This window comes from Spinacia oleracea, chromosome 4, assembly GCF_020520425.1.
Source record: "Spinacia oleracea cultivar Varoflay chromosome 4, BTI_SOV_V1, whole genome shotgun sequence".
Lineage (NCBI taxonomy): Eukaryota > Viridiplantae > Streptophyta > Magnoliopsida > Caryophyllales > Amaranthaceae > Spinacia > Spinacia oleracea.
This window is the reverse complement of record NC_079490.1, coordinates 110514203-110536948: the sequence shown is the minus strand read 5'-3', so window position 1 is coordinate 110536948 and position 22746 is coordinate 110514203. Positions and strand designations below refer to the sequence as shown.

At 38.5% G+C, this 22746-nt stretch overlaps 3 protein-coding genes across 8 annotated transcripts; 1 reads left to right on the top strand and 2 right to left on the bottom strand.

Annotated features, from left to right (window-relative positions):
* Nucleotides 1-427: 427 nt before the first annotated feature.
* On the bottom strand, nucleotides 428-4966 carry LOC110789574 (protein ALP1-like). 2 transcript variants are annotated; one of them, XM_056826346.1, is made up of 4 exons: nucleotides 4354-4966; nucleotides 1611-2093; nucleotides 1202-1433; nucleotides 428-1111 (listed from the first exon to the last, which is right to left on the bottom strand). In XM_056826346.1, exons 2-4 carry the CDS (start codon nucleotides 2091-2093, stop codon nucleotides 567-569), a joined length of 1260 nt encoding a protein of 419 aa, XP_056682324.1. In that variant the 5' UTR covers nucleotides 4354-4966; the 3' UTR covers nucleotides 428-566. The 2 variants fall into 2 exon arrangements, with proteins under 2 accessions (XP_056682324.1, XP_021849972.1); XM_021994280.2 differs by lacking the exons at nucleotides 428-1111; nucleotides 1202-1433; nucleotides 1611-2093 and adding exons at nucleotides 2168-2942; nucleotides 3036-3337 and having other exon boundaries at nucleotides 4354-4819.
* Nucleotides 4967-5102: 136 nt separating this feature from the next.
* LOC110789580 (dol-P-Man:Man(6)GlcNAc(2)-PP-Dol alpha-1,2-mannosyltransferase) lies at nucleotides 5103-14656 on the top strand. Of its 5 annotated transcripts, none has more exons than XR_002533620.2 (11): nucleotides 5103-5509; nucleotides 6413-6497; nucleotides 6586-6745; nucleotides 6963-7180; nucleotides 7318-7619; nucleotides 9146-9260; nucleotides 9354-9492; nucleotides 9845-10041; nucleotides 10399-10488; nucleotides 10574-10759; nucleotides 14152-14656. XR_002533620.2 is itself a non-coding variant. In XM_021994278.2 (10 exons), the coding sequence occupies exons 1-10, from the start codon at nucleotides 5226-5228 to the stop codon at nucleotides 10700-10702; spliced, it is 1719 nt and encodes a 572-aa protein (XP_021849970.1). In that variant the 5' UTR covers nucleotides 5103-5225; the 3' UTR covers nucleotides 10703-10970. The 5 variants fall into 5 exon arrangements, 1 of the variants encoding a protein (XP_021849970.1); XR_002533622.2 differs by having other exon boundaries at nucleotides 14141-14656; XR_002533621.2 differs by having other exon boundaries at nucleotides 10574-10829.
* Nucleotides 12598-15590, bottom strand: LOC110789581 (uncharacterized). The gene is made up of 3 exons (XM_021994279.2): nucleotides 15498-15590; nucleotides 14197-14332; nucleotides 12598-13599 (listed from the first exon to the last, which is right to left on the bottom strand). Exons 1-3 carry the CDS (start codon nucleotides 15588-15590, stop codon nucleotides 12842-12844), a joined length of 987 nt encoding a protein of 328 aa, XP_021849971.2. The 3' UTR covers nucleotides 12598-12841.
* Between the last annotated feature and the right edge of the window lie 7156 nt (nucleotides 15591-22746).

Here is a 22746-nt window from a genome sequence, read left to right as displayed (position 1 = left end):
AGTTCAGCTGCATTCAGCTCCATTTAGTTCAGTTCAAAAGAACGGATTCATCATTCTTTGTAGTTATTTTTATTGCAATTAAAATTGACAATTATTACTTATATATATACTTATATATATATATATATATATATATATATATATATATATATATATATATATATATATATATATATATATATATATATATATATATATATATATATATATATTATTACTTAAATATTACTATTATTATATTAATATTATATGTTATTTTTATTAACAAATAATTATGATTATTGTAGTTATTATTTATTATTATGAGTATCGTTATAAATATTAACATTATAATTATTACTTTTAATCTTTTAATTATTATTGATATTTCTAATATTATCACTACTATAATAACGGCATATGCGCGAGTAAAATTGCAAAATAGCGATGTAAATGTTTCTATATAAACATCATAAGTACAACACAAATTTATAGATAAATAAATTGCATGATATTTCATCATCATATTTTTCTATTAATTGTTTCTCATTTGATCTACCAACCCAGCATTATCTCCCACTGGATCTTCAATAATCTTGTAGCATTTCATCTATCCATTGATCATCTTCTTCCATTTGATGTACAAACTCAGCATTATCTCCCACTGGATCTTCAAATTCAACCTCATCTTCAATTTCATTAACCGGTTGATTATCTTCCCATAGTTGTCTCACTATTTCATCTCGAACCAATAACATTTCATTTTTTCGATCATCATCAAGCATACCAAAATCTACTTCGCCTTGAACCATCTCATGTTGTACAATTGGTATCCCTAATGTGTGCATTTTTATAAAATTATGAAGTGTGAAAGTGGAAACAATAATAGCCATTTGATATTTTTTTGACATCTGAGGCATATTATATAAAACCTTCCACCTTTTTTTTAAATGACCAAACGACATTTCAACCGACATTCTCAAAGATGAATGTCTGTAGTTGTAATGTTCAAACATTCCATTTGGTGGTACATGCTTATATTCCGAAACATGGCATCTAACTCCTTGATCGCTAACCGGTGCAAAGTATCCAACTGTATTCGGATATCCAGTATCCACCAAATAATATTTTCCTATAAAGTATGACATATTTAATATTTCTGCATAAATCCCATTGAGTTATAACGAGCAAGATAAATGTATCAGAAAAATATATTATTTACCTTCGGGTGGATGAGGAAATACGTATTTTGAATTAGTTAAAGAATCTCTCCACACTGTAATATCATGTGCACTTCCTTGCCATCCCACATTAATAAATGTGAAAAGTTTATCAAATGAGCAACAAGCCAAAACATTCCAACTTTTCGTCCCTTTACGATTTCGAAATGGCACACCATTCATATCACTTATACTTGCTTGTATGTGAGTTCCATCTATAGCCCCAATAACATCCTAATAAATAATTTGAGAAACATAAGCAATTTAATTCAATATACAAGCGCCTTCCAACATACATCTTTCCTTTCGAAAGCAACCTCCCTATGATCTCAATGGTCCAAGAAATTAACTAAATATACGCACATGCATTCAATAAAGATTCAAATGCAAGGTAATAATTTAGAACGTTACCTTGAAATAAGGAAAATACAGTGAGTTGTTCGCTACTTCTGGAGACACCTCTGATAAATCTTGATGCGGTCGTATGATATCAATGGACAATCTAGTCAATGCATCCAATACTTGCTTGAAATAATGGCTTATGGTAGATATGGAATGCATAAATTTATCATGAACATCACGGTAAGAAGCCCCCTTAGCCAATATGTATAAACATATTCCTACTTGTTCAGCTACGGTTATATATTTGCCATCTTGTAACAAATTTCTGTCAACCATCAAGCGAACTAGTTGTAGAAACATATCTCGGTCAAGTCTTAACTGCACTTTGCACTCTGCAGGATTATCATTTAACAATCTGTGTATAAATTCAGCACCAGTTTCACCCCTTACTCTCGCAGGCTGCTGTGTCGATGGTTCACTTGGTGGTTGAAATGATCTCCTTAATTCTTCTAGTGCAATAATTACAGATGCACGTCTGATGGTATCATCCATCTATGTGGTACATGTTGGACCCCAAATAAAGAATTAAAATAAATAAATGCAAATAAAGAATTAAAATAAATAAATGCAAATAAAGGATCGACATATTATAACAAATAATATAACAACTTAGAAGGTTCAAAGTGTCTTCACAACAAGCAAAATGACTTTCAATTAAAATACAACTTGCAAATAGAATTAGTGTCATAAGAGAGTTCAAACAACTACTACATCAAACTACTAAAAGCATCATCCTTCAAGCCCACCCTTCAAATATATCCATTTATGGATATCACTTTCAAGGGATAAAAAACTATCAGCAAGTTTTTCATAACTCAAGTACCTAATAGCAGCCACAAATTATATATCACCATTTTCTTCAACAACTCCCATTTTTTTGAGAGATTCATGAACCATCTGAGCCTTTGTAAGAACAATTGGTGGTGCATTTTGACTAAAACCAGCTCCATTCAACATGTTAATGACACTATCAAAACTAGCATTTCTACGTTTAAGTTCATCAGAATCAACGGAATTTTGACTTTTTCTCTTTTTAGTTTTATAAGTTTTCCGCACAACAGACCTTGGAGGGGACCTACTTTCTTCAGCTACAGGGAGAATAATAGTATCTCCACCACCCTCATTGATATTTTCATTATCCCCAGACCCTTCCAATGTATCATCATCTTCATCAAGGGTGAAGTCCTCAATATCGTTACTCAAGTATGAATTTCCTAGCGCCATTCCCGGAGAAAAACAACCACCAACTCCATGAGCAGTTGTACCATCAAAGAGTTTAATCAACAACTCCTGATTTGGCAAGTTCTTCTTCGCCATTGCCAAACCATACCTTTTATGCTTCTGTAACACAAAAGTTCCTACTTCATATTAGAATATAATTATATAACAAATGTAAAGTTTAATATTTAAAGTTACTAGTCCACTAACTCATACCTGCAAGAAAGCTCTCCACCTGTCCAAATGCTTTTCTTTAACATCCACCTTATTAGTCCTATGGTTGAAGGATAATCCACTTAAACCTTGCAATTCCTCCCAACATTTGAATTGACTCCTCAAATCACCATGATGATTTTGCACTTGTTTTCCTTGAACATCTAACTGAGATCGTGCATTAAAGGACTTTGTGATGTTTGACCAATTAAACTTGCTAACTCCTTTGTCCTTCTCATCCGTTAACATTGTGAGCAAGATTTTTGATAAATCATCTGTCCAATTTACCCTTCCCATTATCACACCTGAAAGAATGTCGTCTGATGTGAGTACCAACCAACATGACCCCCTACTTTGAGCTACTTCCATTCCCCTATCCTAAATGCTAAATCGGCTAAACCAATAATGCCACAATTCACACTACTACAAAAATAGGATACGGAACCACAAATAAGAAACCCTTTAAGTCATTAAAAATGTTTCTTATTTAAAGATGCCACATAATTAAGAAATGTGGTTTCTTAGAAAATGCATAAGATACCAATTGCAAAAGAAATATGGTCTCTAGATATCACTAATTTGAAATAAAGCAAAGAAACCATGTTTTTTTTTTAAAATGTGATTTTCATATTTTCGGAAAATAAAACTTGAATAACGTGTAAATATGGTCTCTAGATATGGTCTCTAGATATCACTAAAACTTAAATAACGTGTAAATATGGTCTCTATATGGTCTCTAGATATCACTAATTGAAATAACTTTTATTTTGCAACCCACCCACCCACCCACCCACGTAGAAGTCTCCACCATCTTCTTTCATCACATTATATCTCTATATGATTCCTCTTTATTTTATCTATTATCCCATCTCTCTTAATTTCAGTTTAGATGAAAAACGTCATCTATATATTAACCATACAAGCGAATTTCCATAAAAATAAATTCATCACTCACATAGTCACATACGGAGTAAAACAATAATATCATCTTATGTCCCGACACCATATACATAAATCACCACAAATTCAACAAAAAATAACTAAATTTAAGTGATTATATCCCATAATAACCAACATTTCACATAAATCACCACTTGTAACAGAGAATTACAATAACCCAAGCATACCATTTTTCTTTAAAACCACCCAACTCCATATACATAAATCACCACAAATTCGACCAAAATACCAAAATAACTAAATTTAAGTGATTATATCCCCATGATAACAAGACATATACATAAATCACCACAAATTAATAACCAATTGAAGAAATATAAATTATAATTGCAAGATTTTAATCAAAAAAGAATAAGTTTACCTTGGGACGTCAGACGAACGATGTGGACGGTGCTGATCAGTAGGGGCACCTTTAGGAGAGAGATGGGTATTTGAATTATGAAGGAGATGAGAGATGAGAGATACATAAACGTTGGGGAGACTTGAAGAGTATTAGTTTGATCATAATGCAATTGTAGTAGTAGTAATAAATGAAGTCGAGATTACAGCAGAGTTGTAGTAGTATTGTAGTAATAACTCACCTAATTGTATCAAATTACAGCAGAGTAGTAGTAGTAATAAATGAAGTTGAAATTGTAAGGAGAAGTAGCTGTTACCCATGAATAGAGATGGGAAGGTGAGTGACAGAGAGGTAGAGGTTTGGGGTTTGGTTTTATGAGTTTTTGGCCTTTGGTTATTATGATTATGATGGGTGGTAGTAATCTATCAAGAGTTATTTTTTTTTTAGTTATATTTTTTTTCCCATTATATTATTTATTATTTTTTTGGAGTAGTTATTATTTATTATTTATTATTTATATTATTTACTATTCATTCAGTTCCATTCAGTTCGATTCAGTTCAGTTCAGTTCAGCTCCATTCAGTTAAGTTAAGTTAAGTTAAGTTAAATTTAGTTCAGTTCAGTTCAGCTCCATTAAGTTCAGTTCAGTTCAGCCAAATAAAGCTCAGAAGAACAGGGCCTGAATTTTAAACAGAACTGCAAAATAGGTACTGAAACTGAAATTAAGGAAAAAAAAAAAACAGAAAAAATCAAATTTTCAAGATGCTCACATCAGTGCGGAAGTGACACTTTCGGCTTTTCCCTTTTGCCCTTGCGCATCTTTGGTGCTCTATCGGAGAAGTAAACCTGAAGCAAAACCCAAAAGCGACACTCTCACTGCTCGACAGACAAAAATGGCGACGACGACGCGGCAAAGGCGTCAGCAACCATCAGATCAACTGTCTCCGTCTGCATACTCTAAACATTCAAAGCCATCTAATACCGGCGGCGGCGGAGGCGGTAGTATCGGCGGCTCAGACGGAGCTTTAGGATGGGGATTGCCAATTTTTGCCCTAGGGATGCTAAGATACATGAGCGCCACCTCCAATATCGTTCACGATTGCGATGAAGTCTTCAATTACTGGGAACCGTTGCATTTTCTCCTCTACAAGTCTGGTTTCCAGACTTGGGAGTACAGGTTATCTCCATTTTCTCTCTCCTCTTCATTTTGCATTAATTTAGTTTCAATTTCGTCAAATTTGTAGAAATTGTAGTTCGAAATATCTGTTTGTATTTGTTTCTATGTTTTGACACTGATTGGGCAGAATGTTTAAGTTGACGAACTAATGTGACATTGTTAACTTTTATCCTTTATTTTCTAGTTCGTGCGTTGCAAGGGTCTGAAAGCTAGTATTGATGTATTTTCGATAAATTTATGGTTAAGTGATTGTAGCTATTGATGTTTTGGTGGAATTAGGAACATTGTTTTCGAGTTAATGCAATCGAACTTTTATGGGAACTTGAAATGTAAATAGTGCAAATCACATGGCATTTTTCGTAATTAAATCGGTAACAAACAAAAAAGGAGGTGGAAGTAAAAAAAGAAACGAAAATAGCGAATTGAATGAATAAAAATTGAGATTAAATGAATATCTGAAAGTCAATTTATTTAAGGTTTATGTAATGTGATTTGTACTATTCATAAATAACAGTTGTTGATTAGGAATCATCCAACTATTATATTGGGGTGTTTTAGTGAATGCTTAGTGTCAAGGTTTACCAGCTAATATATTTGATTACTGAATTGATGCTAATTATTCGTTCATATGTTAATTCATGTTAGAAGCATAAATTTGTGGTTTTCGATGACCATTTCTAAAGGCGACTAAATGCTTGTTGTTGGAATGATGGAGGATAAAAATATTTCTGGGACAGTGTGGTAAAGAAAGGCTACTTTTTCTTAATATTTGATTTGGCACTTGCCAGGAAGTAGTATCTTTGATGATTACTTGTGTCAGTCGGGGCTTGAGTTGGGAAACAATGAAAGATTAGCGAATAGTTCTGCTTTCAAACTGATTGTCATTCTCTATGCAATTTGCAGCTCTCAGTATGCTCTGAGATCGTACTTGTACATCATATTCCATGCTATTGTGGGTGGACCAGCTTCTTTTTTGTTTGAGGACAAGGTAAGTTCTGTGCCTTCGGTGATTGTTGGCAGGTGTCTTAAATTGAACGTTGTTGGCTTGTTGATATGTCTAAACCTTCCCCTTTCAGGTGAAAGTATTTTATGCCGTGAGGCTCTTTTTAGGGCTTATCTCTGTGGTCACAGATGCATTTCTTGTTGTAGCTCTTTCCAGGAAGTACGGGAAACGTCTTGGCTGTTACACCCTAGCAATGCTATGCTTAACCAGTGGATGCTTCTTTGCTAGTACAAGTATGTACACTCCCAGTATTCTTTGTTTCTAGGATGTTATTTTGTCCTTTTCTGTTTCTTTTGGTTCTCTGCTTTTCTTCATCATCCAATTTACTCCACTCGAGTATCAACTAAGAGGAAATGATGCTGTTAAATTCCATCTGGAGGACTGAAATAACTCTTACAGTCATTTTGTCTTTGAAGTGTCTGATTTATGATTTTGAGACCACAATTCCAGGTTTCTTGCCAAGCTCATTCTCTATGTATGCTATGTCCCTTGCAACCGCATTGGCTCTTTTGGAGAAACCAGCTATGGCAGTTGCTGTTTCAGCTGGTGGGGTTATTCTTGGATGGCCCTTCTCAGTGTTAGCTTTTCTGCCTGTTACATTTTTCTCTTTGCGTAAGAGCTTGAAACGAGCATTTGTGTCGGGAACGGTCATTACTGTTGCGCTTCTGGTAAGTTAAGCTTATTTTTATATTCTATCTCTGACCACTAGTGAGTTCATTTGTGGTTTCAATGTGAGTTTTTATTATATCATACATACTAAATACATGCATACTAAATACATCTTGCCAATGTGTGCTTGTCCCAGACTCTTTCAGCTGTTGTTGACCACTACTACTACAAAAGGTGGACATCGTCCGTGTTAAATCTGCTATTGTATAATGTGCTGGGAGGTGGTGAAAGCCACTTGTATGGGGTTGAAGGCCCACTGTTTTATCTACGGAATGGATTCAATAATTTCAACTTCTGCTTTGTCCTTGCTTTGCTGTTTCCTGTGACACTGTTAGTGCGTACTTTACGGAGGAAGTATGTCCCGGAGTTGTTAATTATCATCTCACCTGTATATATTTGGCTTGTATTCATGTCCTTGCAGCCACACAAGGAAGAAAGGTCTGGTAGTTACCCCCTATGTTTTCTGGAATCTTAGTTTTTTGGCATGGATTTACGAGTTTATCATTATTTGGCCTGCTCTTCTTTCCCCTTCATGAGATACTTATAAAGTTCCAAACTTACAATCCTTGATTTATCTTTTTTTTTTTTTGAATCATTCATGAATCATGAATCCCTGAAGTGTGAGTTTGGATGAGTTAGATTATTGAAATTAAAACTCAATGTGGTAATTGAACAGGTAGGGAATATATATTGTGTTGACATTTTTGATAATTCATGGTTGCTTTTTGTTTATGTGAAGTGCGAAGTCACTGACCAGTATTCCTGTAATGGTCGTCAGGATTTGGTAGTGTAGTAAGGTGGCAGAGGATGAGCTGAGTGGTCTTTTGTTTCTCTTCCTACTTGTACCTTCAAGATGATCACATCTGACCTTAAGGATAGTTCAGGATACCATCTCCCTTCGGTTAAAGCCTAAGCTATCCCTTTGGACAAAGTGACAATGTGTGTTTTTTGTGCGTGTTTGATAGAGAATACTCCCTCCTTTTTCCGAAGTCATCCTTTTGTACCAGCTGTCGAATTGCATGCGTGCCTGAGATAGAGAGACACGTGAAGATAGATAGAGAGAGAGATTTTTGTTGTATGGTGTCAAAGATGAAGTAGGTCATATTGGAGGCGAGCAATCAATCTGGATGGACCTTGTCTGCTTGACCTGGTTTTCATGTCTAATGCTGAACCCTACAAAGTTGGACTTGAGGTCTTCCTTATCATGCTCGGACGTGGGGTTTAGGAGGCTTTCAAGTTCTCTTTTGGGTGAGCTTGCCATTTATTCATTCCAGTGATACTGAGTGATAATCTTTCTTAGGCCAATACATCACTTTTCTGTAGGTGAATGAGCTGATTTTAAATATGAACTGTAGAAGGCAATTTGTCAACATGTGATGGTCCTCGATTTCCTGATCAAACTAGAATCTCTGTTCTTAACTTGTTACATTAGTCGGAAAATGCCTGGAGTTAGGATGTGTTTAAAGATTCTAGAGGAGAAATTAAGGCTTTGAGGGGGAAGGAAAGTAAAATAGAGAGAGTGAAGGAGAGAAGATTCTTTAATGAGAAAAAAGGAGGGAAGAGAACATTTCTTTTTATACAAGTGGTTACGTAAAAGCAATATACGGAGTAGTGTTTTTATAAGCTGAGATGGATGCTTATGAATGTCCATCTAGTGCTTAGTGGATTGCATTGCAGTATGCAGATGAGATGCCGAGATTTCCTTTTCTTGTTTTTCTGGTCAGCCAAGATTTCTAGCAGTGCCAGTCAATCCGTAGTATAGTTTTATTGATAGCAGGTTTCTTTGCTGTGTTGCTTGTCTAATTGGTGATTCAGAACTTTGAGTTCTGGTCAATCATTGTTAATCAATTATTATGTTTATCATTCATGTAAGAGTTTTTGTTTGGTTAAGCCGATTGTAGATATCTTTGTTGGCTATGTTGCCTTTCTAGAAATATTTACCCTGACAATTTGTGTTCTTGCAGGTTTCTTTATCCAATCTATCCACTAATTTGTGTAGCTGCATCAGCGTTTATTGAAAGTATGCCTGATTTTTTCCGTGATAGGTTCAACCCTAATGATAATTCTGCGCTTGTGTTGGTGAGAATTTGGCAATTCCTCATAAACGCCCGGCATTGGGTTTGCCATTGTTTGTGATGGTCTCTAATATATAAGTTCTGTTTTGCTTAACAGATAGCAAAATTTATCAGGCCACTGATCCTTGGCTTTATATTATGCGTCTCCCATTCACGATCTTTCTCCTTGACTCATGGCTACTCAGCTCCTCTTGAGATCTATAAGCATTTGCAGTATCATGAAGATGCTGGATATGGTGAGCTCTAGAAGTTGGCTTATGCTTTGCCAAATTGCACAGTTCTAATTTTTGGTTGGGCAATCATTGACTTCTCTATTGACTTAAAACATATTATCTTCATCCTAAATGTTTAGACACACTGACAGCCATTAACTAATACGGAGTAACATGTTAGTGTAGTGGGGAATTGCGGATAGAGAAAGCTGATTTCGAAAGTATGCATTTATTAGTTAAGTAGGACAATGAACAAACTAAAGTAGAAGTTCTGAGGAATGTTTTAGGTCTCACAGTTTGTTTTTGGTTTGGAAGGTACTTGAACCTTACGATCTTTTAGATTTTCTCTTTTAACTTCGATTTATTGTCATTGCAGGTTCTACGCTCTGTGTTGGAAGTGAATGGCACAGATTTCCTTCTTCATTTTTTATCCCTGACTATGTAGCTCAAGTGCGCTGGATTGATGATGGATTCCGGGGTCTTCTTCCTTTCCCATTCAATGCAACGCTCGGTGGAACCTCAGCAGCACCTTCTTATTTTAATAACAAAAACAAAGCATCCGACAAACAATATGTAATGAACTTCAAAATCACCCCCCCCCCCCCCCCCCCCCCCCCCCCCCCCCCCCCCGTAGCTGGGATGAAATAGTGGGGTTGGAAGAGGAGGGATTTGGGAATTATAACCCTCGTTTTGGCCCTTTTGGGAGTCATATACTAGTCTTAAGGCGGGGAGTGGGGAATTATTACCCTTAGTCGAGGAGTACTAGTTCCTCTTCTTCCTCTCTTAACTACCATCATCTCTGCCAACCTATTCTTTTTATTTTATCTTTTATTGTTCTTTAATTCATTTCCTCCAATCTGAGAATGCCCCAAGAGTGAATGTTAAATCTTATGTCTCATACTCTCAGTTACCCTTGCCGTCAATGTGCAGCTCCAGGATCTTGAAACCTGTACCTTGCTTGTTGAGCTTCACTTGAAACGTCCGTTTGCTTATCGTGGTAGTGACTTGTCAACATGGGAGGTTGGATTCTGCTCTAGTATTTCACTCTTTAAATCTTATCTTTGAGTGCTCTCTCTTTTTATGCTGAAGTTGAACACATAAGCAGGTTGTTGCGGCAGTGCCTTACTTGGATAGAGAGTTCTCACCACCCTTGCATCGGTCATTCTTCATACCATACTTTTGGCAGGAAAGAAATGTTTTCGGCTTGTATAAGCTTCTTAGAAGAATATCATGATGAGTTACACTGCGGGAAGCGCCTGATATGTTCTAAGGCTTCTAACCCAGAGCATAGGTACTTTTGACTAAACCTGAACATGGTTTAATGTGTATGAACGAGGTTTTGCATTTTTCATATATTACAGGTACATGATCTTAACATTTGTTCTCAGCATTCTGTCCTGTACTCTCTTTTTTTCCCGCCTTTTTTTTAAGCAATTTGTGCACAACATTCTGTGTTTTATGTTTATTTATATCAAACCTAGCACTTTATATTTTTTGCTGAACAGTGATTGTCTTTTGAGATGGTATCTTCCCTCTGTCCGAAGCTTATCTTTCACTTAGGTTTTGAGATACATTTTAAGAAAACTACGTTTTTTTGAGGGGTTAAGAAAACTACGTTTTTTTGAGGGGTTAAGAAAACTACTTGGTGATGGGTCAAAAGGTGGTTAAGGCCTTGTTCTCTTCGACTTATAAGATCTTAATATAAGTTCGGATAAGTTCAGATAAGTTCCTAAAGTTCCTATAAGTTAAATAAAGTTCTATAAGTTCTAATAAGGTCCTATAAGTTCTAATAAGGCTCTATAAGTTCTAAGGCTTTGTTCGGTTCACCTTATTTCCACTTATTTCAGAAAAGATAAGGAAAAATAAGGAAAAATAAGGGTTGACCCAAGTACAATTTATAACTAAAATAAGTTTTGATAAATTATAATAAGTTCAGATAAGATAAGTTTAGGAAAAATAAGTAAAAATCAGGTGAATAGAATACACCCTAATAAGGTCGTATAAGTTCCAATAAGATCTTAAATAAAATATGTAATATTATGATTATTTGCGTTGTTATATTAAATAATCATATTTATGTTATTATATTAAAATAATTTGTGATTACTAATTGAAGTTGATAATTATCAATGGTATGTAATTAAGTATTAATTAATATGTTACTATTAATTATCTATATAACTACTCCCTCCGTCCCTTAATACTCGCACCGGTGCGGAGTTTATGACATTTGAATTGACTTATTAATTTAATGGGTGGTAGTTGATAGTGGGGTATTTTTTAATATAATTAGTGGGAAATGTGTAAGGGGTGGGGAGTGGTGAGTGAGGGATGTGGATTTTTAAATAATTTTTTGTGGGAGTAGGGGTGTAGGTGGGGTAGTAGGTAAGTGTGAGAAATAATATAATATTGGTAAAGATTTCCATTTATAGAAGTGGTGCAAGTATTAAGGGACGTCCCGAAAAGGAAAGCGGTGCGAGTATTAAGGGACGGAGGGAGTATAAGGGAAAAGGTTAATGAACACTTTTAAAATTACGTGTACATCACAAATCAATGGACAATCCCTAAGAGTACGTATGAACTCCTTCCCCTAAAGTATTCAAATTTTGGTGGAACTTGATTTAATTAATTCCTTGGCCGCCCGGTCTTTCCCTCGAATAATACTTTATTTTCCTATACTTACGAGTTGTGAGATACTCGCAGGGAGTATCAAATAATTGTTTTTCGGCCGTGATAAAGTTCCATTACAGAGTATAAAGAGGTTTACTATAGAGTTAATCACAAATAATTTTTTACAAATCGGTCAAATCTCTATTTGGATTTGATAAATTTTGGATAATTTTTATCAATATTCTAATGGTTAAAAGTTTAGTAATAATCTAATAAACTTTAAATAAGTCTAATAGATCATATAAGGTCTTACAAGTTCCTATAAGGTCCTCTAATGTCTTATAAGGTTCTATAAGTTAAATAAGGTCCTATAAGATCAGATAAGTTTGAGATAAGTTCAGACCTTATAAGTTAAAGAGAACACACTCTAAATGTGTAAAAAAAAAACTAGATAGATAGAGTCTAAGTAGTTAGAAAATAGTATGAATAAGGGGAGAAATATGGTTGATGTGGTAGAGATAGTGAGAATTTATCTTCCCATAAAAATTGATAAATCACAGATCTTGTTGAACATTTCATGACATGTTGCTAATTTAGTAAGTACTGTATTATATAATACACCATTTTTACATCAGTTTTTTCTCCCAAGTTGAACTTAAACTAGAACTAAAATGCGTTGGATCCAGCAACATCAACAGAATTGCAGATCCTGCAGCCTGCTGAGCATCAGTTATATAATTAATATAGTCAAGCTTTACAGCAGTTACCATACTTTTTTTTGAGTCATTAGCCCGAGAATGTCCTCCCACATACCTCCACTGTTCATATTTTCCAGCCCAATGACACCTGGACTGCATGCAGCTACAGTCCAGTACCCGGCCCGAATTTCGTCTTGCAACTGCTCCTTTTCCCACCCACAATATCCATCAAAGAACTTAATGTCATCCAACCCAATCACATTTCTCTTCACCATCTCAGCAGCACATCCCACACTCTCCTTGGTCCCATAATACAAACCTTTCATCACCTCATCAAACACCCCACTTTTACCGACACCATCGTCCTCCTCTTTTGGGCCATTAACTAGGAACAGTCCCTCTTCTAAGGGACCTCCAAAGTACAAGGGTCTGTCCAAGAATGTGCCTGATGCATCCAACACTGTCGATTTGGTTTCCTTTATGGACATCAGTGACGGGCGGTTTAGTATGATTCCAGTTGGCCCTATAGGCCCAGTTGCTATGATGAGGACCACCGTCCTCTCGAAAATGTGTACCCCGTCAAGCTTCTCTGTTGCTATGAGTAGGCAACCTTTCTCGGGCTCATGAATTTTGTGAGCCCAATTCGCACCTACAGTCAGCTTTGGTGGATCAACTTCAGTTGATGCTGATGATGATGTGGTGAGATCTTCAGGCATCGATATTTTCTCTGCTGCAACAAGCTTTGCTCTGAATGATCTCCAATCCCCACTGAGGGTGGGATTTATGTCCTCATCTCTAGATGACGAGGATCCCAATTGGCAACCTACATTAGATATGTGAAAGAAATTTAGCTATTTTTGTTCTTGTTGTGCTTTCACACCACAGACAATGATCAAGTACTGCTCAATTATTTATAGCAACAGACTGACCAGGTGAAACTTTGGGACTCAGGGTCTTCAGTTCTTCTCTGTTTAAGTTGTCAGCTTGTCACTAAGGATACTGGGGGAAGAGGGGTAGCTTAGGTAAGTTACCGACTTGTGGGAGGAGGCTTATAGGGTGTCCACCTTATAATCGTGGTAGATGAGGGGATGGATAGCTTCATGCTTTCATGTACTGTCGTACTGGTGTTATAATTTTGGCAGGAACTTGAATAAAAACCCTGAAACATCCCGTATATCCTACTTCATTACTTTACTTTTGTGGAATTGTTTGTCTATTCTGTTAGAATATTAATGCAATATTACTTGTCAGTTGTGAAAACTCTTGCATCCTATCATATCATTCATATATGTGTGCATAACCTTAAATCACAGACAATTTAGTGCAGAAAGTTGTTGATATGCCTGCTGCTAAACGATATATAGAACTGATGCAGATTTTATACGTAGTTCGGAAAATGATGATCCAGGGAGATACTTACATTTGATGGAAGGTGAAGTGCCATGCTTGTTACTGTGGAGCAAAGAACTCTTTTTGGGAATGGTAAAGAGCTTGGATTTCGTCAGTGGAATAAGTTCGGTCGTCTTGGTAAGCTTCCATCTCTTTCTCCCTTCTTCCTGCAAATGAATGATTTTGGTTTGATGTACTTTTAACTTAAAATGGAAGATCAAATTTGAAGTGCTATTGGCAGCAAGAAATGCCAAGTTTTATTGGAAAACAATGCAATGTTAACCACACATGTTGTTAGTCAGAATTTGAATTGGATAGGGTGGCTTTTTGCACTTTTTGTACTATGATGGGCCAGTGGATATCACGTGATGTGGCGAAAAACTATAGGCTAAGCATATTCATATTCATCCACCAACCTCAACATTGTATTTTCGTTATAAACATATCCTACAAACTTTCATTTTTTTTTAAAAAAGATTTTTTATTATTTAGATGATCGTCGTGTAAATTGTTTGGTTTTTATTGCAATATAAATTGCATGACTCTAAAATATGATGTTTTCATTGAACATGTCTGCATTGGAAGTTTACAGGGGAACAACTGCACGCATGTAGTCTTTTAACCGTAATTCTCCATAGATGAACCGTTCCCCGTATGACCCGTTTGGTTGATATGATAAATGACGGTTACTGTAATTAGTTTGTGTATAATAAATAATTATGGTTAGAAATGATGGTTATACAATTCCGTCTTCAAGTTTGTGTTTCTCTTAATAGAAATGATCTGTAAGAAAATTTCATGAAAAACACATTTGAGAATTGAGAATTGAGAATAAGGTTGCTATATGATCTTTGATATGATCTTTTATTAAAGAAATTTTCACAATAGACAATTAATATAGATCATTTAATAAGGTTGCTACATTTTTTGCAAGGCAAAGTGCTTTTTCTTTTAATGAAAAAAGAAAAAGAAAAAGAAAAAGAAAAAGAAAAAGAAAAAGAAAAAGAAAAAGGGGGAGCAAAGCATGCTCCAAAATGAACACACCAACCAAAGTCACTAAAAAAAACGTACTACGTACTTGTTTCGCAAATTATTTAATGTATTTCTGAGGACATGATGCACATGATACTACAAAGTAGTAATAGTAGGGTTTTGAAAGTGCGAAAAGTGCCCATTTTTGGGTTTGTTGAGCCTCAATTCGGGTTCTAGGTTGTGATTCGTGTATTGGGGAAACATTTGTTCTCTTTCTTGTGTTAATAGTCAGTGAACGATTTTGAAGTTATGGCGGATGCTTTGTTGGATGAATGGGAATAATTTCATCTTACAGAATACAGAGGAGGAGAGCAGAGTTGTAGGAGGAGAGTTTGAAGGGGTGGATGATGAAGATTCGAGGACGCAAATATCAAGTTGGTTACAGGATGCCATTGGACCTTTTAACGATCAAGTGCTATTACTTAAAAGTAATGCTAGCGACCTAGCGTAGTAGCCTATGATGTCGGAGAAGACTTTGGAGGATTTTTGGACTATGGTGACTCTGATCCGCTAGGTTGGTAGGAGGAGATTCGCATCAAGGTATTGTTGGAGATTGATAAACCTCTACGGCAGAGGTATTACCATAAGATTTATCCAAGTGGATAGATGTCCGATATGAAAGAATTGGTGATTCCGACCTTAACAATATATGGGTGGTGGGCAGACTATTTGTACTGATGGAAGGGAGCCCAACACGGTGGTCCAGACTCCATTACCTAACATCGTGGAATCAACTAAGGTTGTTGCACCTTTCCATGCTAATGATGTTTCTCAGGTACGTAATAATGGGAATCGGGAAACATGTAAAATCTTCCAAGAGACAAGCTAGGGCGCAAATTTTTTGCTGTATCTGCTGTGTTAGAATCCAACCTTCCTTGCCTTGTACTTTTTCTTATTTCTCCTTGTATTGATCTTATCAAACTTTCTAGGACTTTTTTTTTTGAAGTTTCTAGGCTTTAGATAAGATTATTATGTTACTGTCATTTAAGTGTTCACTGGCAGTTTTTAGCTAATTCAAAATAAACCTCTATGAGAGGTATGACTCAATACCTCTCACCAAAAGTTGCTTTTGCTTAATCACTAGCGTTGTTGTATGCCTTTATAGATATTTTGCTGTCGCTCGTTTTTAAACTTTCTTGCCTCAACAAAGTCCGACAAACAGATACACTCACGTCGTCGGCCCCACTTGTGACTGCTGTGCGCAGACAAGTGCCCAATCGGCGCCCGCGTCCCTTTCTTGTCGCCAAAAGACTAGAGCGCTCATTCTTAGAAACTTTGTTTGCTCGTGCTTTACGAGGCCTTTGAATTCGTTCAGCACAAGGCTTGCGCCCCTATCGCCCACTAGGTAGGAGCGCGCCGCACGATCCGGTGCCCAAAACATCCGGACCGTGACAGTTGGTATCAGAGCCAAGGCTCAAACCTAGACCCGAGTGACCTGAGGGAGCACCTCAAGATGGAAGCAATACTGGAAAGACTAGCCTGGCTGGAGGGCAAGTCTGAATCATGGACCCAGACCGAAGAGATCGTCATCAGGCAAGATAAGCGGTTAGACGATCTTGAGGCCGACGTCGAAGAACCAAAAGCTGAAAGAGACTCATTGCGCGAGCATCTCAACTATGTACAAGGAATGGTTGATGACTCACAGGACAATTGCGCTACTCTGATGCGTGCTAATAGAGACAATGATGGTGGCGGTACAAGCCGAATCAAGCCGCCTAGCCTCATACCTTCTGTGGTGCGAGGGACTCCAAAGAGGTCGACAACTTCATCTTCGACATGGAGCAATACTTCAGGATTTGCCAATTGAAGGACAACCTGATGGTGGACACTGCAACAATGTATTTGGCGGATGATGCTATACTCTGGTGGCGTTGTAAGTATGCCGACATCCAAGCCAAGAAGGTGGTGATAGACACATGGGAAGAGTTCAAATCAGAGCTCATATCCCAATTTTATACTAAAAACACTGAATTCATCGCTCGGACGAAGCTAACAACCTTGCAACATAAGGGCTCCATTCGTGAGTACGTGAAGGAGTACTCCGCGTGTACTCGACATTAAAGACATGACCGAGAAGGATCGGTTGTTCAACTTCGTTAAGGGATTGAAGGAGTGGGCTCAGCGTGAGATCTGGCGTTCAAAAGTCGACACATTACTAGGGGCCATTGCGGCGGCAGAAAGATTGATGGATTACTCGTCCGATAAAGCACCCGTTCAGAAGAAGGGGAACAACAACTCTACGGCGAGCACTCCTAAGAATTCAGGGAATGGCTCCCAAGCTAGTTTCAACAGTGTGGGGAACAAGTACCGAAGTGGGGGAGAAGACTCACGGAGAAACGGTGGTTCCTCCTCTTCTAATAAAGGGGGAGATCATTCCGGATCTTCGTCGTGGAACAAAAACCTCACTTGAATATTGTGTCGTGGACCACACAAATGGTTTGAATGCAAGCACAAAGGAGAAATTGATAGTTTTCAGAAGAAGTTGTTCACCATGACCACTTTAGAGCCGACTCAAGAAGATGATAGAGAAGAGTTAGAGTACGGTGGAGAGGAACCCTCAAAACTGGGCGCCGTCCACATGATGTATGCCATGGGAAAAGAATCCCAAGGAGAAAAACCCCAAAGTACTGACTTGATGTACGTAGAAGCCCAGGTGAATGGGAAGGGAGCCCGAGCTATAGTAGATAGAGGTGCCACTCACAACTTCGTTACTGAAAGCGAAGCAAAAAGGCTCTGGTTAAAGTTGATGCGTGAAGGGGAAAAAATGAAAACTGTCAACTCGGCAGCGAGGCCCATTCACGGCATTGCAAAGAATGTTCCCACCAAGCTGGGAGACTGGAGTGGACATCTCAACTTCACAGTGGCGACTATGGACGACTTCAATCTGGTGTTGGGCATGGACTTTCTCCGTGCCAGCAAGGCCGTCCCGATGCCACACCTGGGTTCCTTACTGGTGGCAGGGCAGCAACCCTGCCTTCTCAAGACATGTGCCTCAGGAAAAGAGATGAAGAAACAAAAGGGGTATCAGCTATGAAGTTGAAGAAAGGTCTTAAGATGAATGAGCCTACATTCCTCGCCACTCTGTCGATGAAAGACGATGAAACACAAGGAGATACCCCACCGGATCTCATGGACCTACTTAGAGAGTTTGCTGATATCCTTCCAGAGGAACTTCCGAAAGTTCTCCAGGCGAGGAGGGCCATTGATCACGAGATTGAGCTAGTGCACGGAGCCAAGCCTCCGGCACGAGGTCCGTATTGAATGGCTCCCCCAGAGCTTGCTGAACTGCGGAGACAGTTAGATGATTTATTGAAAGGTGGATTTGTCCGCCCTTCTAAGGATCCCTACGGTGCTCCGGTACTCTTCAAGAAGAAACAAGACGGTAGTCTCCGCTTGTGCATCGATTATAGGGCGCTAAACAAGGTGACTGTGAGAAACCACTATCCAATTCCACTAGTGGCAGACTTGTTCGACCAGTTGGGGGATGCAGTCCACTTCACCAAGTTAGACTTGAGATCGGGATACCATCAAGTTCGGATCGCCCAAGGCGACGAACCAAAGAAAACATGTTTTACGAGATATAGAGCGTTTGAATGGCTCGTCATGCCCTTCGGGCTAACTAATGCTCCAGCTACGTTCTGCACACTCATGAATCAAGTCTTCCATGAATACCTCGACAAGTTTGTAGTGGTTTACTTGGACGACATTGTGATCTATAGCGAGACACTTGAAGAACACATTGATCATCTGAGAAAGGTGTTCGAGAAACTGAGGGAACATCACTTGTTTGTGAAGCGAGAAAAGTGTGCGTTCGCGCAGGTAGAGATTAGTTTCCTTGGTCACTTTGTAGGAGCTGGCCGTATTAGAATGGATCCAAAGAAAATTCAAGCTATACCTGATTGGCAAGCCCCAAAGAACGCCTCTGAACTACGGTCGTTCCTGGTGTTAGGTTATGATACATATGACAATTCATAAATCATGCGGAAAAACCATAAAGCCAGGAAAGAATATTATTTACACATAATCATTTAGTATAGTTTAGATGCATACACTTTGTTGCGTGCCTTCCCTAGATGCGCCCGAACCGAACAAGAACAAGTCTTTAGGACTCCAAGTGTCGTCCCTCCGTAGATAGTCCACAGCACGTCCGGATCCGCCTTAAGCTTGACCAACTAGGATCGCCCTTAAGGTACTTAGAATTTTCGGCACATATAGGCAATTGTATGACTGAATTTTTGCTCTCAAAAATCACTTTGAATACTTGAAATCTCTATACAAAATAATGACCCTAGGCCTTTATTTATAGAGGCATGGAAAGGGAATCGTAATCCTATTAGGATACGAATTAATTAAATTAGAATCCTAATAGAATTCTTATTTAATTAATTCATCCTTTTAGGTTTAGGAATTTAATCATTAGTCGAAACCTGATAGCTTTAGGATTCGTATAGCACACCAACACACACGCACGCACAGCAGCTCACGAGGGGCGCCATGCGCGCGCGCGCAGCCCGCGAGCTCGCAGCCCATTGCTGCGAGGCCCACACGCTGCCGCAGCGTTGGCGCGCGCTGGGCCTTCCTTGCGGTGGGCCTGGCGCAGCCTTGGCTGGTGCGTTGTGGCGCGCTGGCTTGCTGGGTGATGGCCCGGCTTCGTGCTGGGCCTTCGTCTGGCAGGCCTCGTCCGATGCTAATTCGTACGATACGCTTCCGATTAATTTCCCGATTCCGGAATTCATTTCTGATACGAACAATATTTAATATTTCCGATTCCGGAATTAATTTCCGTTTCGAACAAATATTTAATATTTCCGTTTCCGGAATTATTTTTCGATTCCGGCAATATTTCCGATTTTGACAATGTTTCCGTTTCCGGCAATATTTTCGATTCCGGCTATATTTCCATTTCCGATAATATTTTCCGATACGTACCATGTTTTCGTTTCCGGCAACATCTACGACTTGGATAATATTTATATTTCCGATATGATCCATATTTTCGTTTCCGGCAATATCATCGTTTCCGGAGCATTCATTTCTTGCCTGTGACGATCTCAGCTCCCACTGAAACCAAGATCCGTCGATTCCGAATATCCATAGATGGAGTATTTAATGCCATTAAATACTTGATCCGTTTACGTACTATTTGTGTGACCCTACGGGTTCAGTCAAGAGTAAGTTGTGGATTAATATCATTAATTCCACTTGAACTGAAGCGGCCTCTAGCTAGGCATTCAGCTCACTTGATCTCACTGAATTATTAACTTGTTAATTAATACTGAACCGCACTTATTAGACTTAACATAGAATGCATACTTGGACCAAGGGCATTATTTCCTTCACCTGGGACTAACAAATTATTATCGAAGATTCATAAAGGGGGTACTCAGAGATAGCTAGCTCTCTCACGGACTTGTTGCGAAAAGATAACTCCTGGAAATGGGCAGAGACCCATCAAGTAGCATTTCGCAAGTTGAAAGAAGCAGTGATGAAGGAACCAGTACTCGCTCTCCCCGACATCAACAAACCCTTCGTGGTAGAAACAGATGCATCCAATTTTTCTCTAGGGGGAGTGCTCTTGTAAGAAGGGCATCCAGTTGCCTTCAGGAGTCGAAAGCTGAATGGGGCTGAGAGAAAGTATGCTGCACAAGAGAAGGAACTTCTAGCCATTGTTCATTGTTTGAGAGGATGGAGACATTACTTGTTGGGCTCGAAGTTCATCGTCCGCACGGACAACACAGCAGCCATCCACTTCCTCACCCAGCCAAGTTGACAGGTAGGCAGGCTCGTGTTAGGTTATGATACATATAATTGAATATAAATCATGCGGAAAAACCATAAAAGTCAGGATTCCAAATTAATTGCCACATAACAATTAGCATAATTAGGATGCATACTCTTTGTAGCGTGCCCTCCCTTGCTGCGCCCGAACCGAACAAGAACAACTCTTTAGGACTCCAAGCGTCGTCCCTCTGTAGAAAGTCCGCAGCACGTCCGGATCCGCCTTAAGATTGACTAACTAGAATCGCCCTTAAGGTACTATTATTTTCGGCTATATGGACAAAGTAGATGACTGAATTTTTTGCTCAAAATTCTCACTTTTAGAATACTTAAAACTCGTTATAAATTGTGAGCATTAATCTCATATTTATAAGCTATGGAAAAAGTAATCGAATCCTACTAGGATATGAATTAATTAACTAGAATCTTATTAGAACTCTTATTAATTAATTTATCCATTAGGATTAGGAATTTAATCATTAAACGAATCCTATACGTTTTAGGTTTCGTACGGAAGCAAAAACACTTCACGAGCATGACCCGCAAGGCGCAGGCCATGCCCGCGCACAGCCCATGCAGCCACTCAGCCCACGCGAGCTACGAAGCCCACGCGAGCTTTGCAGCCCACTGCTCGCAGCCATGCTCGCAGCCACGGCCTGCTGGGCCTGGCATTGCGCTGGGCCTGGCGTGGCCTTGGCTGTTTGTTGTAGGGGAATACAGTTAAACATAATAACATGCGTGGAAACAATCCCCAAAGCCAGGAAGCAAGTATAAAGCACAGATTAAGCAAACGTACATTCGAAGCGTGTTTTCCCGAGTAATCTGTCAACGAACACGCACAAAGAACTCCACTTGTCGTTCCTCTACTTGGTTCACCGACATGCTCAGATCCGTCTTGACAACCGTAGCTTAGACAATCATTCAAGAGTTTGTGCTTTTGGGAAGAACAATTCTAATGGAGGCACAGAGAGTTTAGAATTTCTCTTGCCTTAGGTTAGAATATGATTTTTGCATTAGGTTAAGGAAAACATGTAGATTAGGTTATTATAATAACCTAACTAGTAAACCAAGCCAACCGGCCAAGCACAAGGCTTAACCGGCCAGCAAGGCCCAAAAGCACGCTGACACGCATAAGCGCACAACACTGCAGCGCTTGGGCTTGGGCCGACGTGAAGGAAATAATGCCCTTGGTCCAAGTATGCATTCTATGTTAAGTCTAATAAATGCGGTTCAGTATTAATTAACAAGTTAATAATTCAGTGAGATCAAGTGAACTGAATGCCTAGCTAGAGGCCGCTTCAGTTCAAGTGGAATTAATGATATTAATCCACAGCTTACTCTTGACTGAACCCGTAGGGTCACACAAATAGTACGTAAACGGATCAAGTATTTAATGGCATTAGATACTCCATCTATGGATATTCGGAATCGACGGATCTTGGTTTCAGTGGGAGCTGAGATCGTCACAGGCAAGAAATGAATACTCCGGAAACGATGATATTGCCGGAAACGGAAATATGGATCGTATCGGAAATATAAATATTATCCAAGTCGTAGATGTTGCCGGAAACGGAAACATGGTATGTATCGGAAAATGTTATCGGAAATGGAAATATTGCCAGAATCGGAAATATTGCCGGAAACGGAAATATTGTCAGAATCGGAAATATTATCGGAATCGGAAAATAATTCCGGAAACGGAAATATTAAATATTTGTTCGAAACGGAAATTGATTCCGGAATCGGAAATATTAAATATTGTTCGTATCGG

Bases quoted from the DNA above. Each gene is read 5' to 3' on its own strand.
- LOC110789574 (XM_056826346.1), bottom strand. From the start codon at position 2,093: ATGGATGATACCATCAGACGTGCATCTGTAATTATTGCACTAGAAGAA. The intron at 1,434-1,610 runs GTAACGTTCTAA...ATTATTTATTAG, and splicing joins TGTATTTTCCTTATTTCAAG to GATGTTATTGGGGCTATAGA. The intron at 1,112-1,201 runs GTAAATAATATA...CATACTTTATAG, and splicing joins ATTTCCTCATCCACCCGAAG to GAAAATATTATTTGGTGGAT.
- LOC110789580 (XM_021994278.2), top strand. From the start codon at position 5,226: ATGGCGACGACGACGCGGCAAAGGCGTCAGCAACCATCAGATCAACTG. The intron at 7,181-7,317 runs GTAAGTTAAGCT...TGCTTGTCCCAG, and splicing joins TCATTACTGTTGCGCTTCTG to ACTCTTTCAGCTGTTGTTGA. The intron at 10,042-10,398 runs GTAATGAACTTC...GTCAATGTGCAG, and splicing joins AAGCATCCGACAAACAATAT to CTCCAGGATCTTGAAACCTG.
- LOC110789581 (XM_021994279.2), bottom strand. From the start codon at position 15,590: ATGGCATCCTGTAACCAACTTGATATTTGCGTCCTCGAATCTTCATCA. The intron at 14,333-15,497 runs GTATTCTGTAAG...ATTCATTTGCAG, and splicing joins CAACTCTGCTCTCCTCCTCT to GAAGAAGGGAGAAAGAGATG. The intron at 13,600-14,196 runs GTAAGTATCTCC...TATCTAATGTAG, and splicing joins CACTTCACCTTCCATCAAAT to GTTGCCAATTGGGATCCTCG.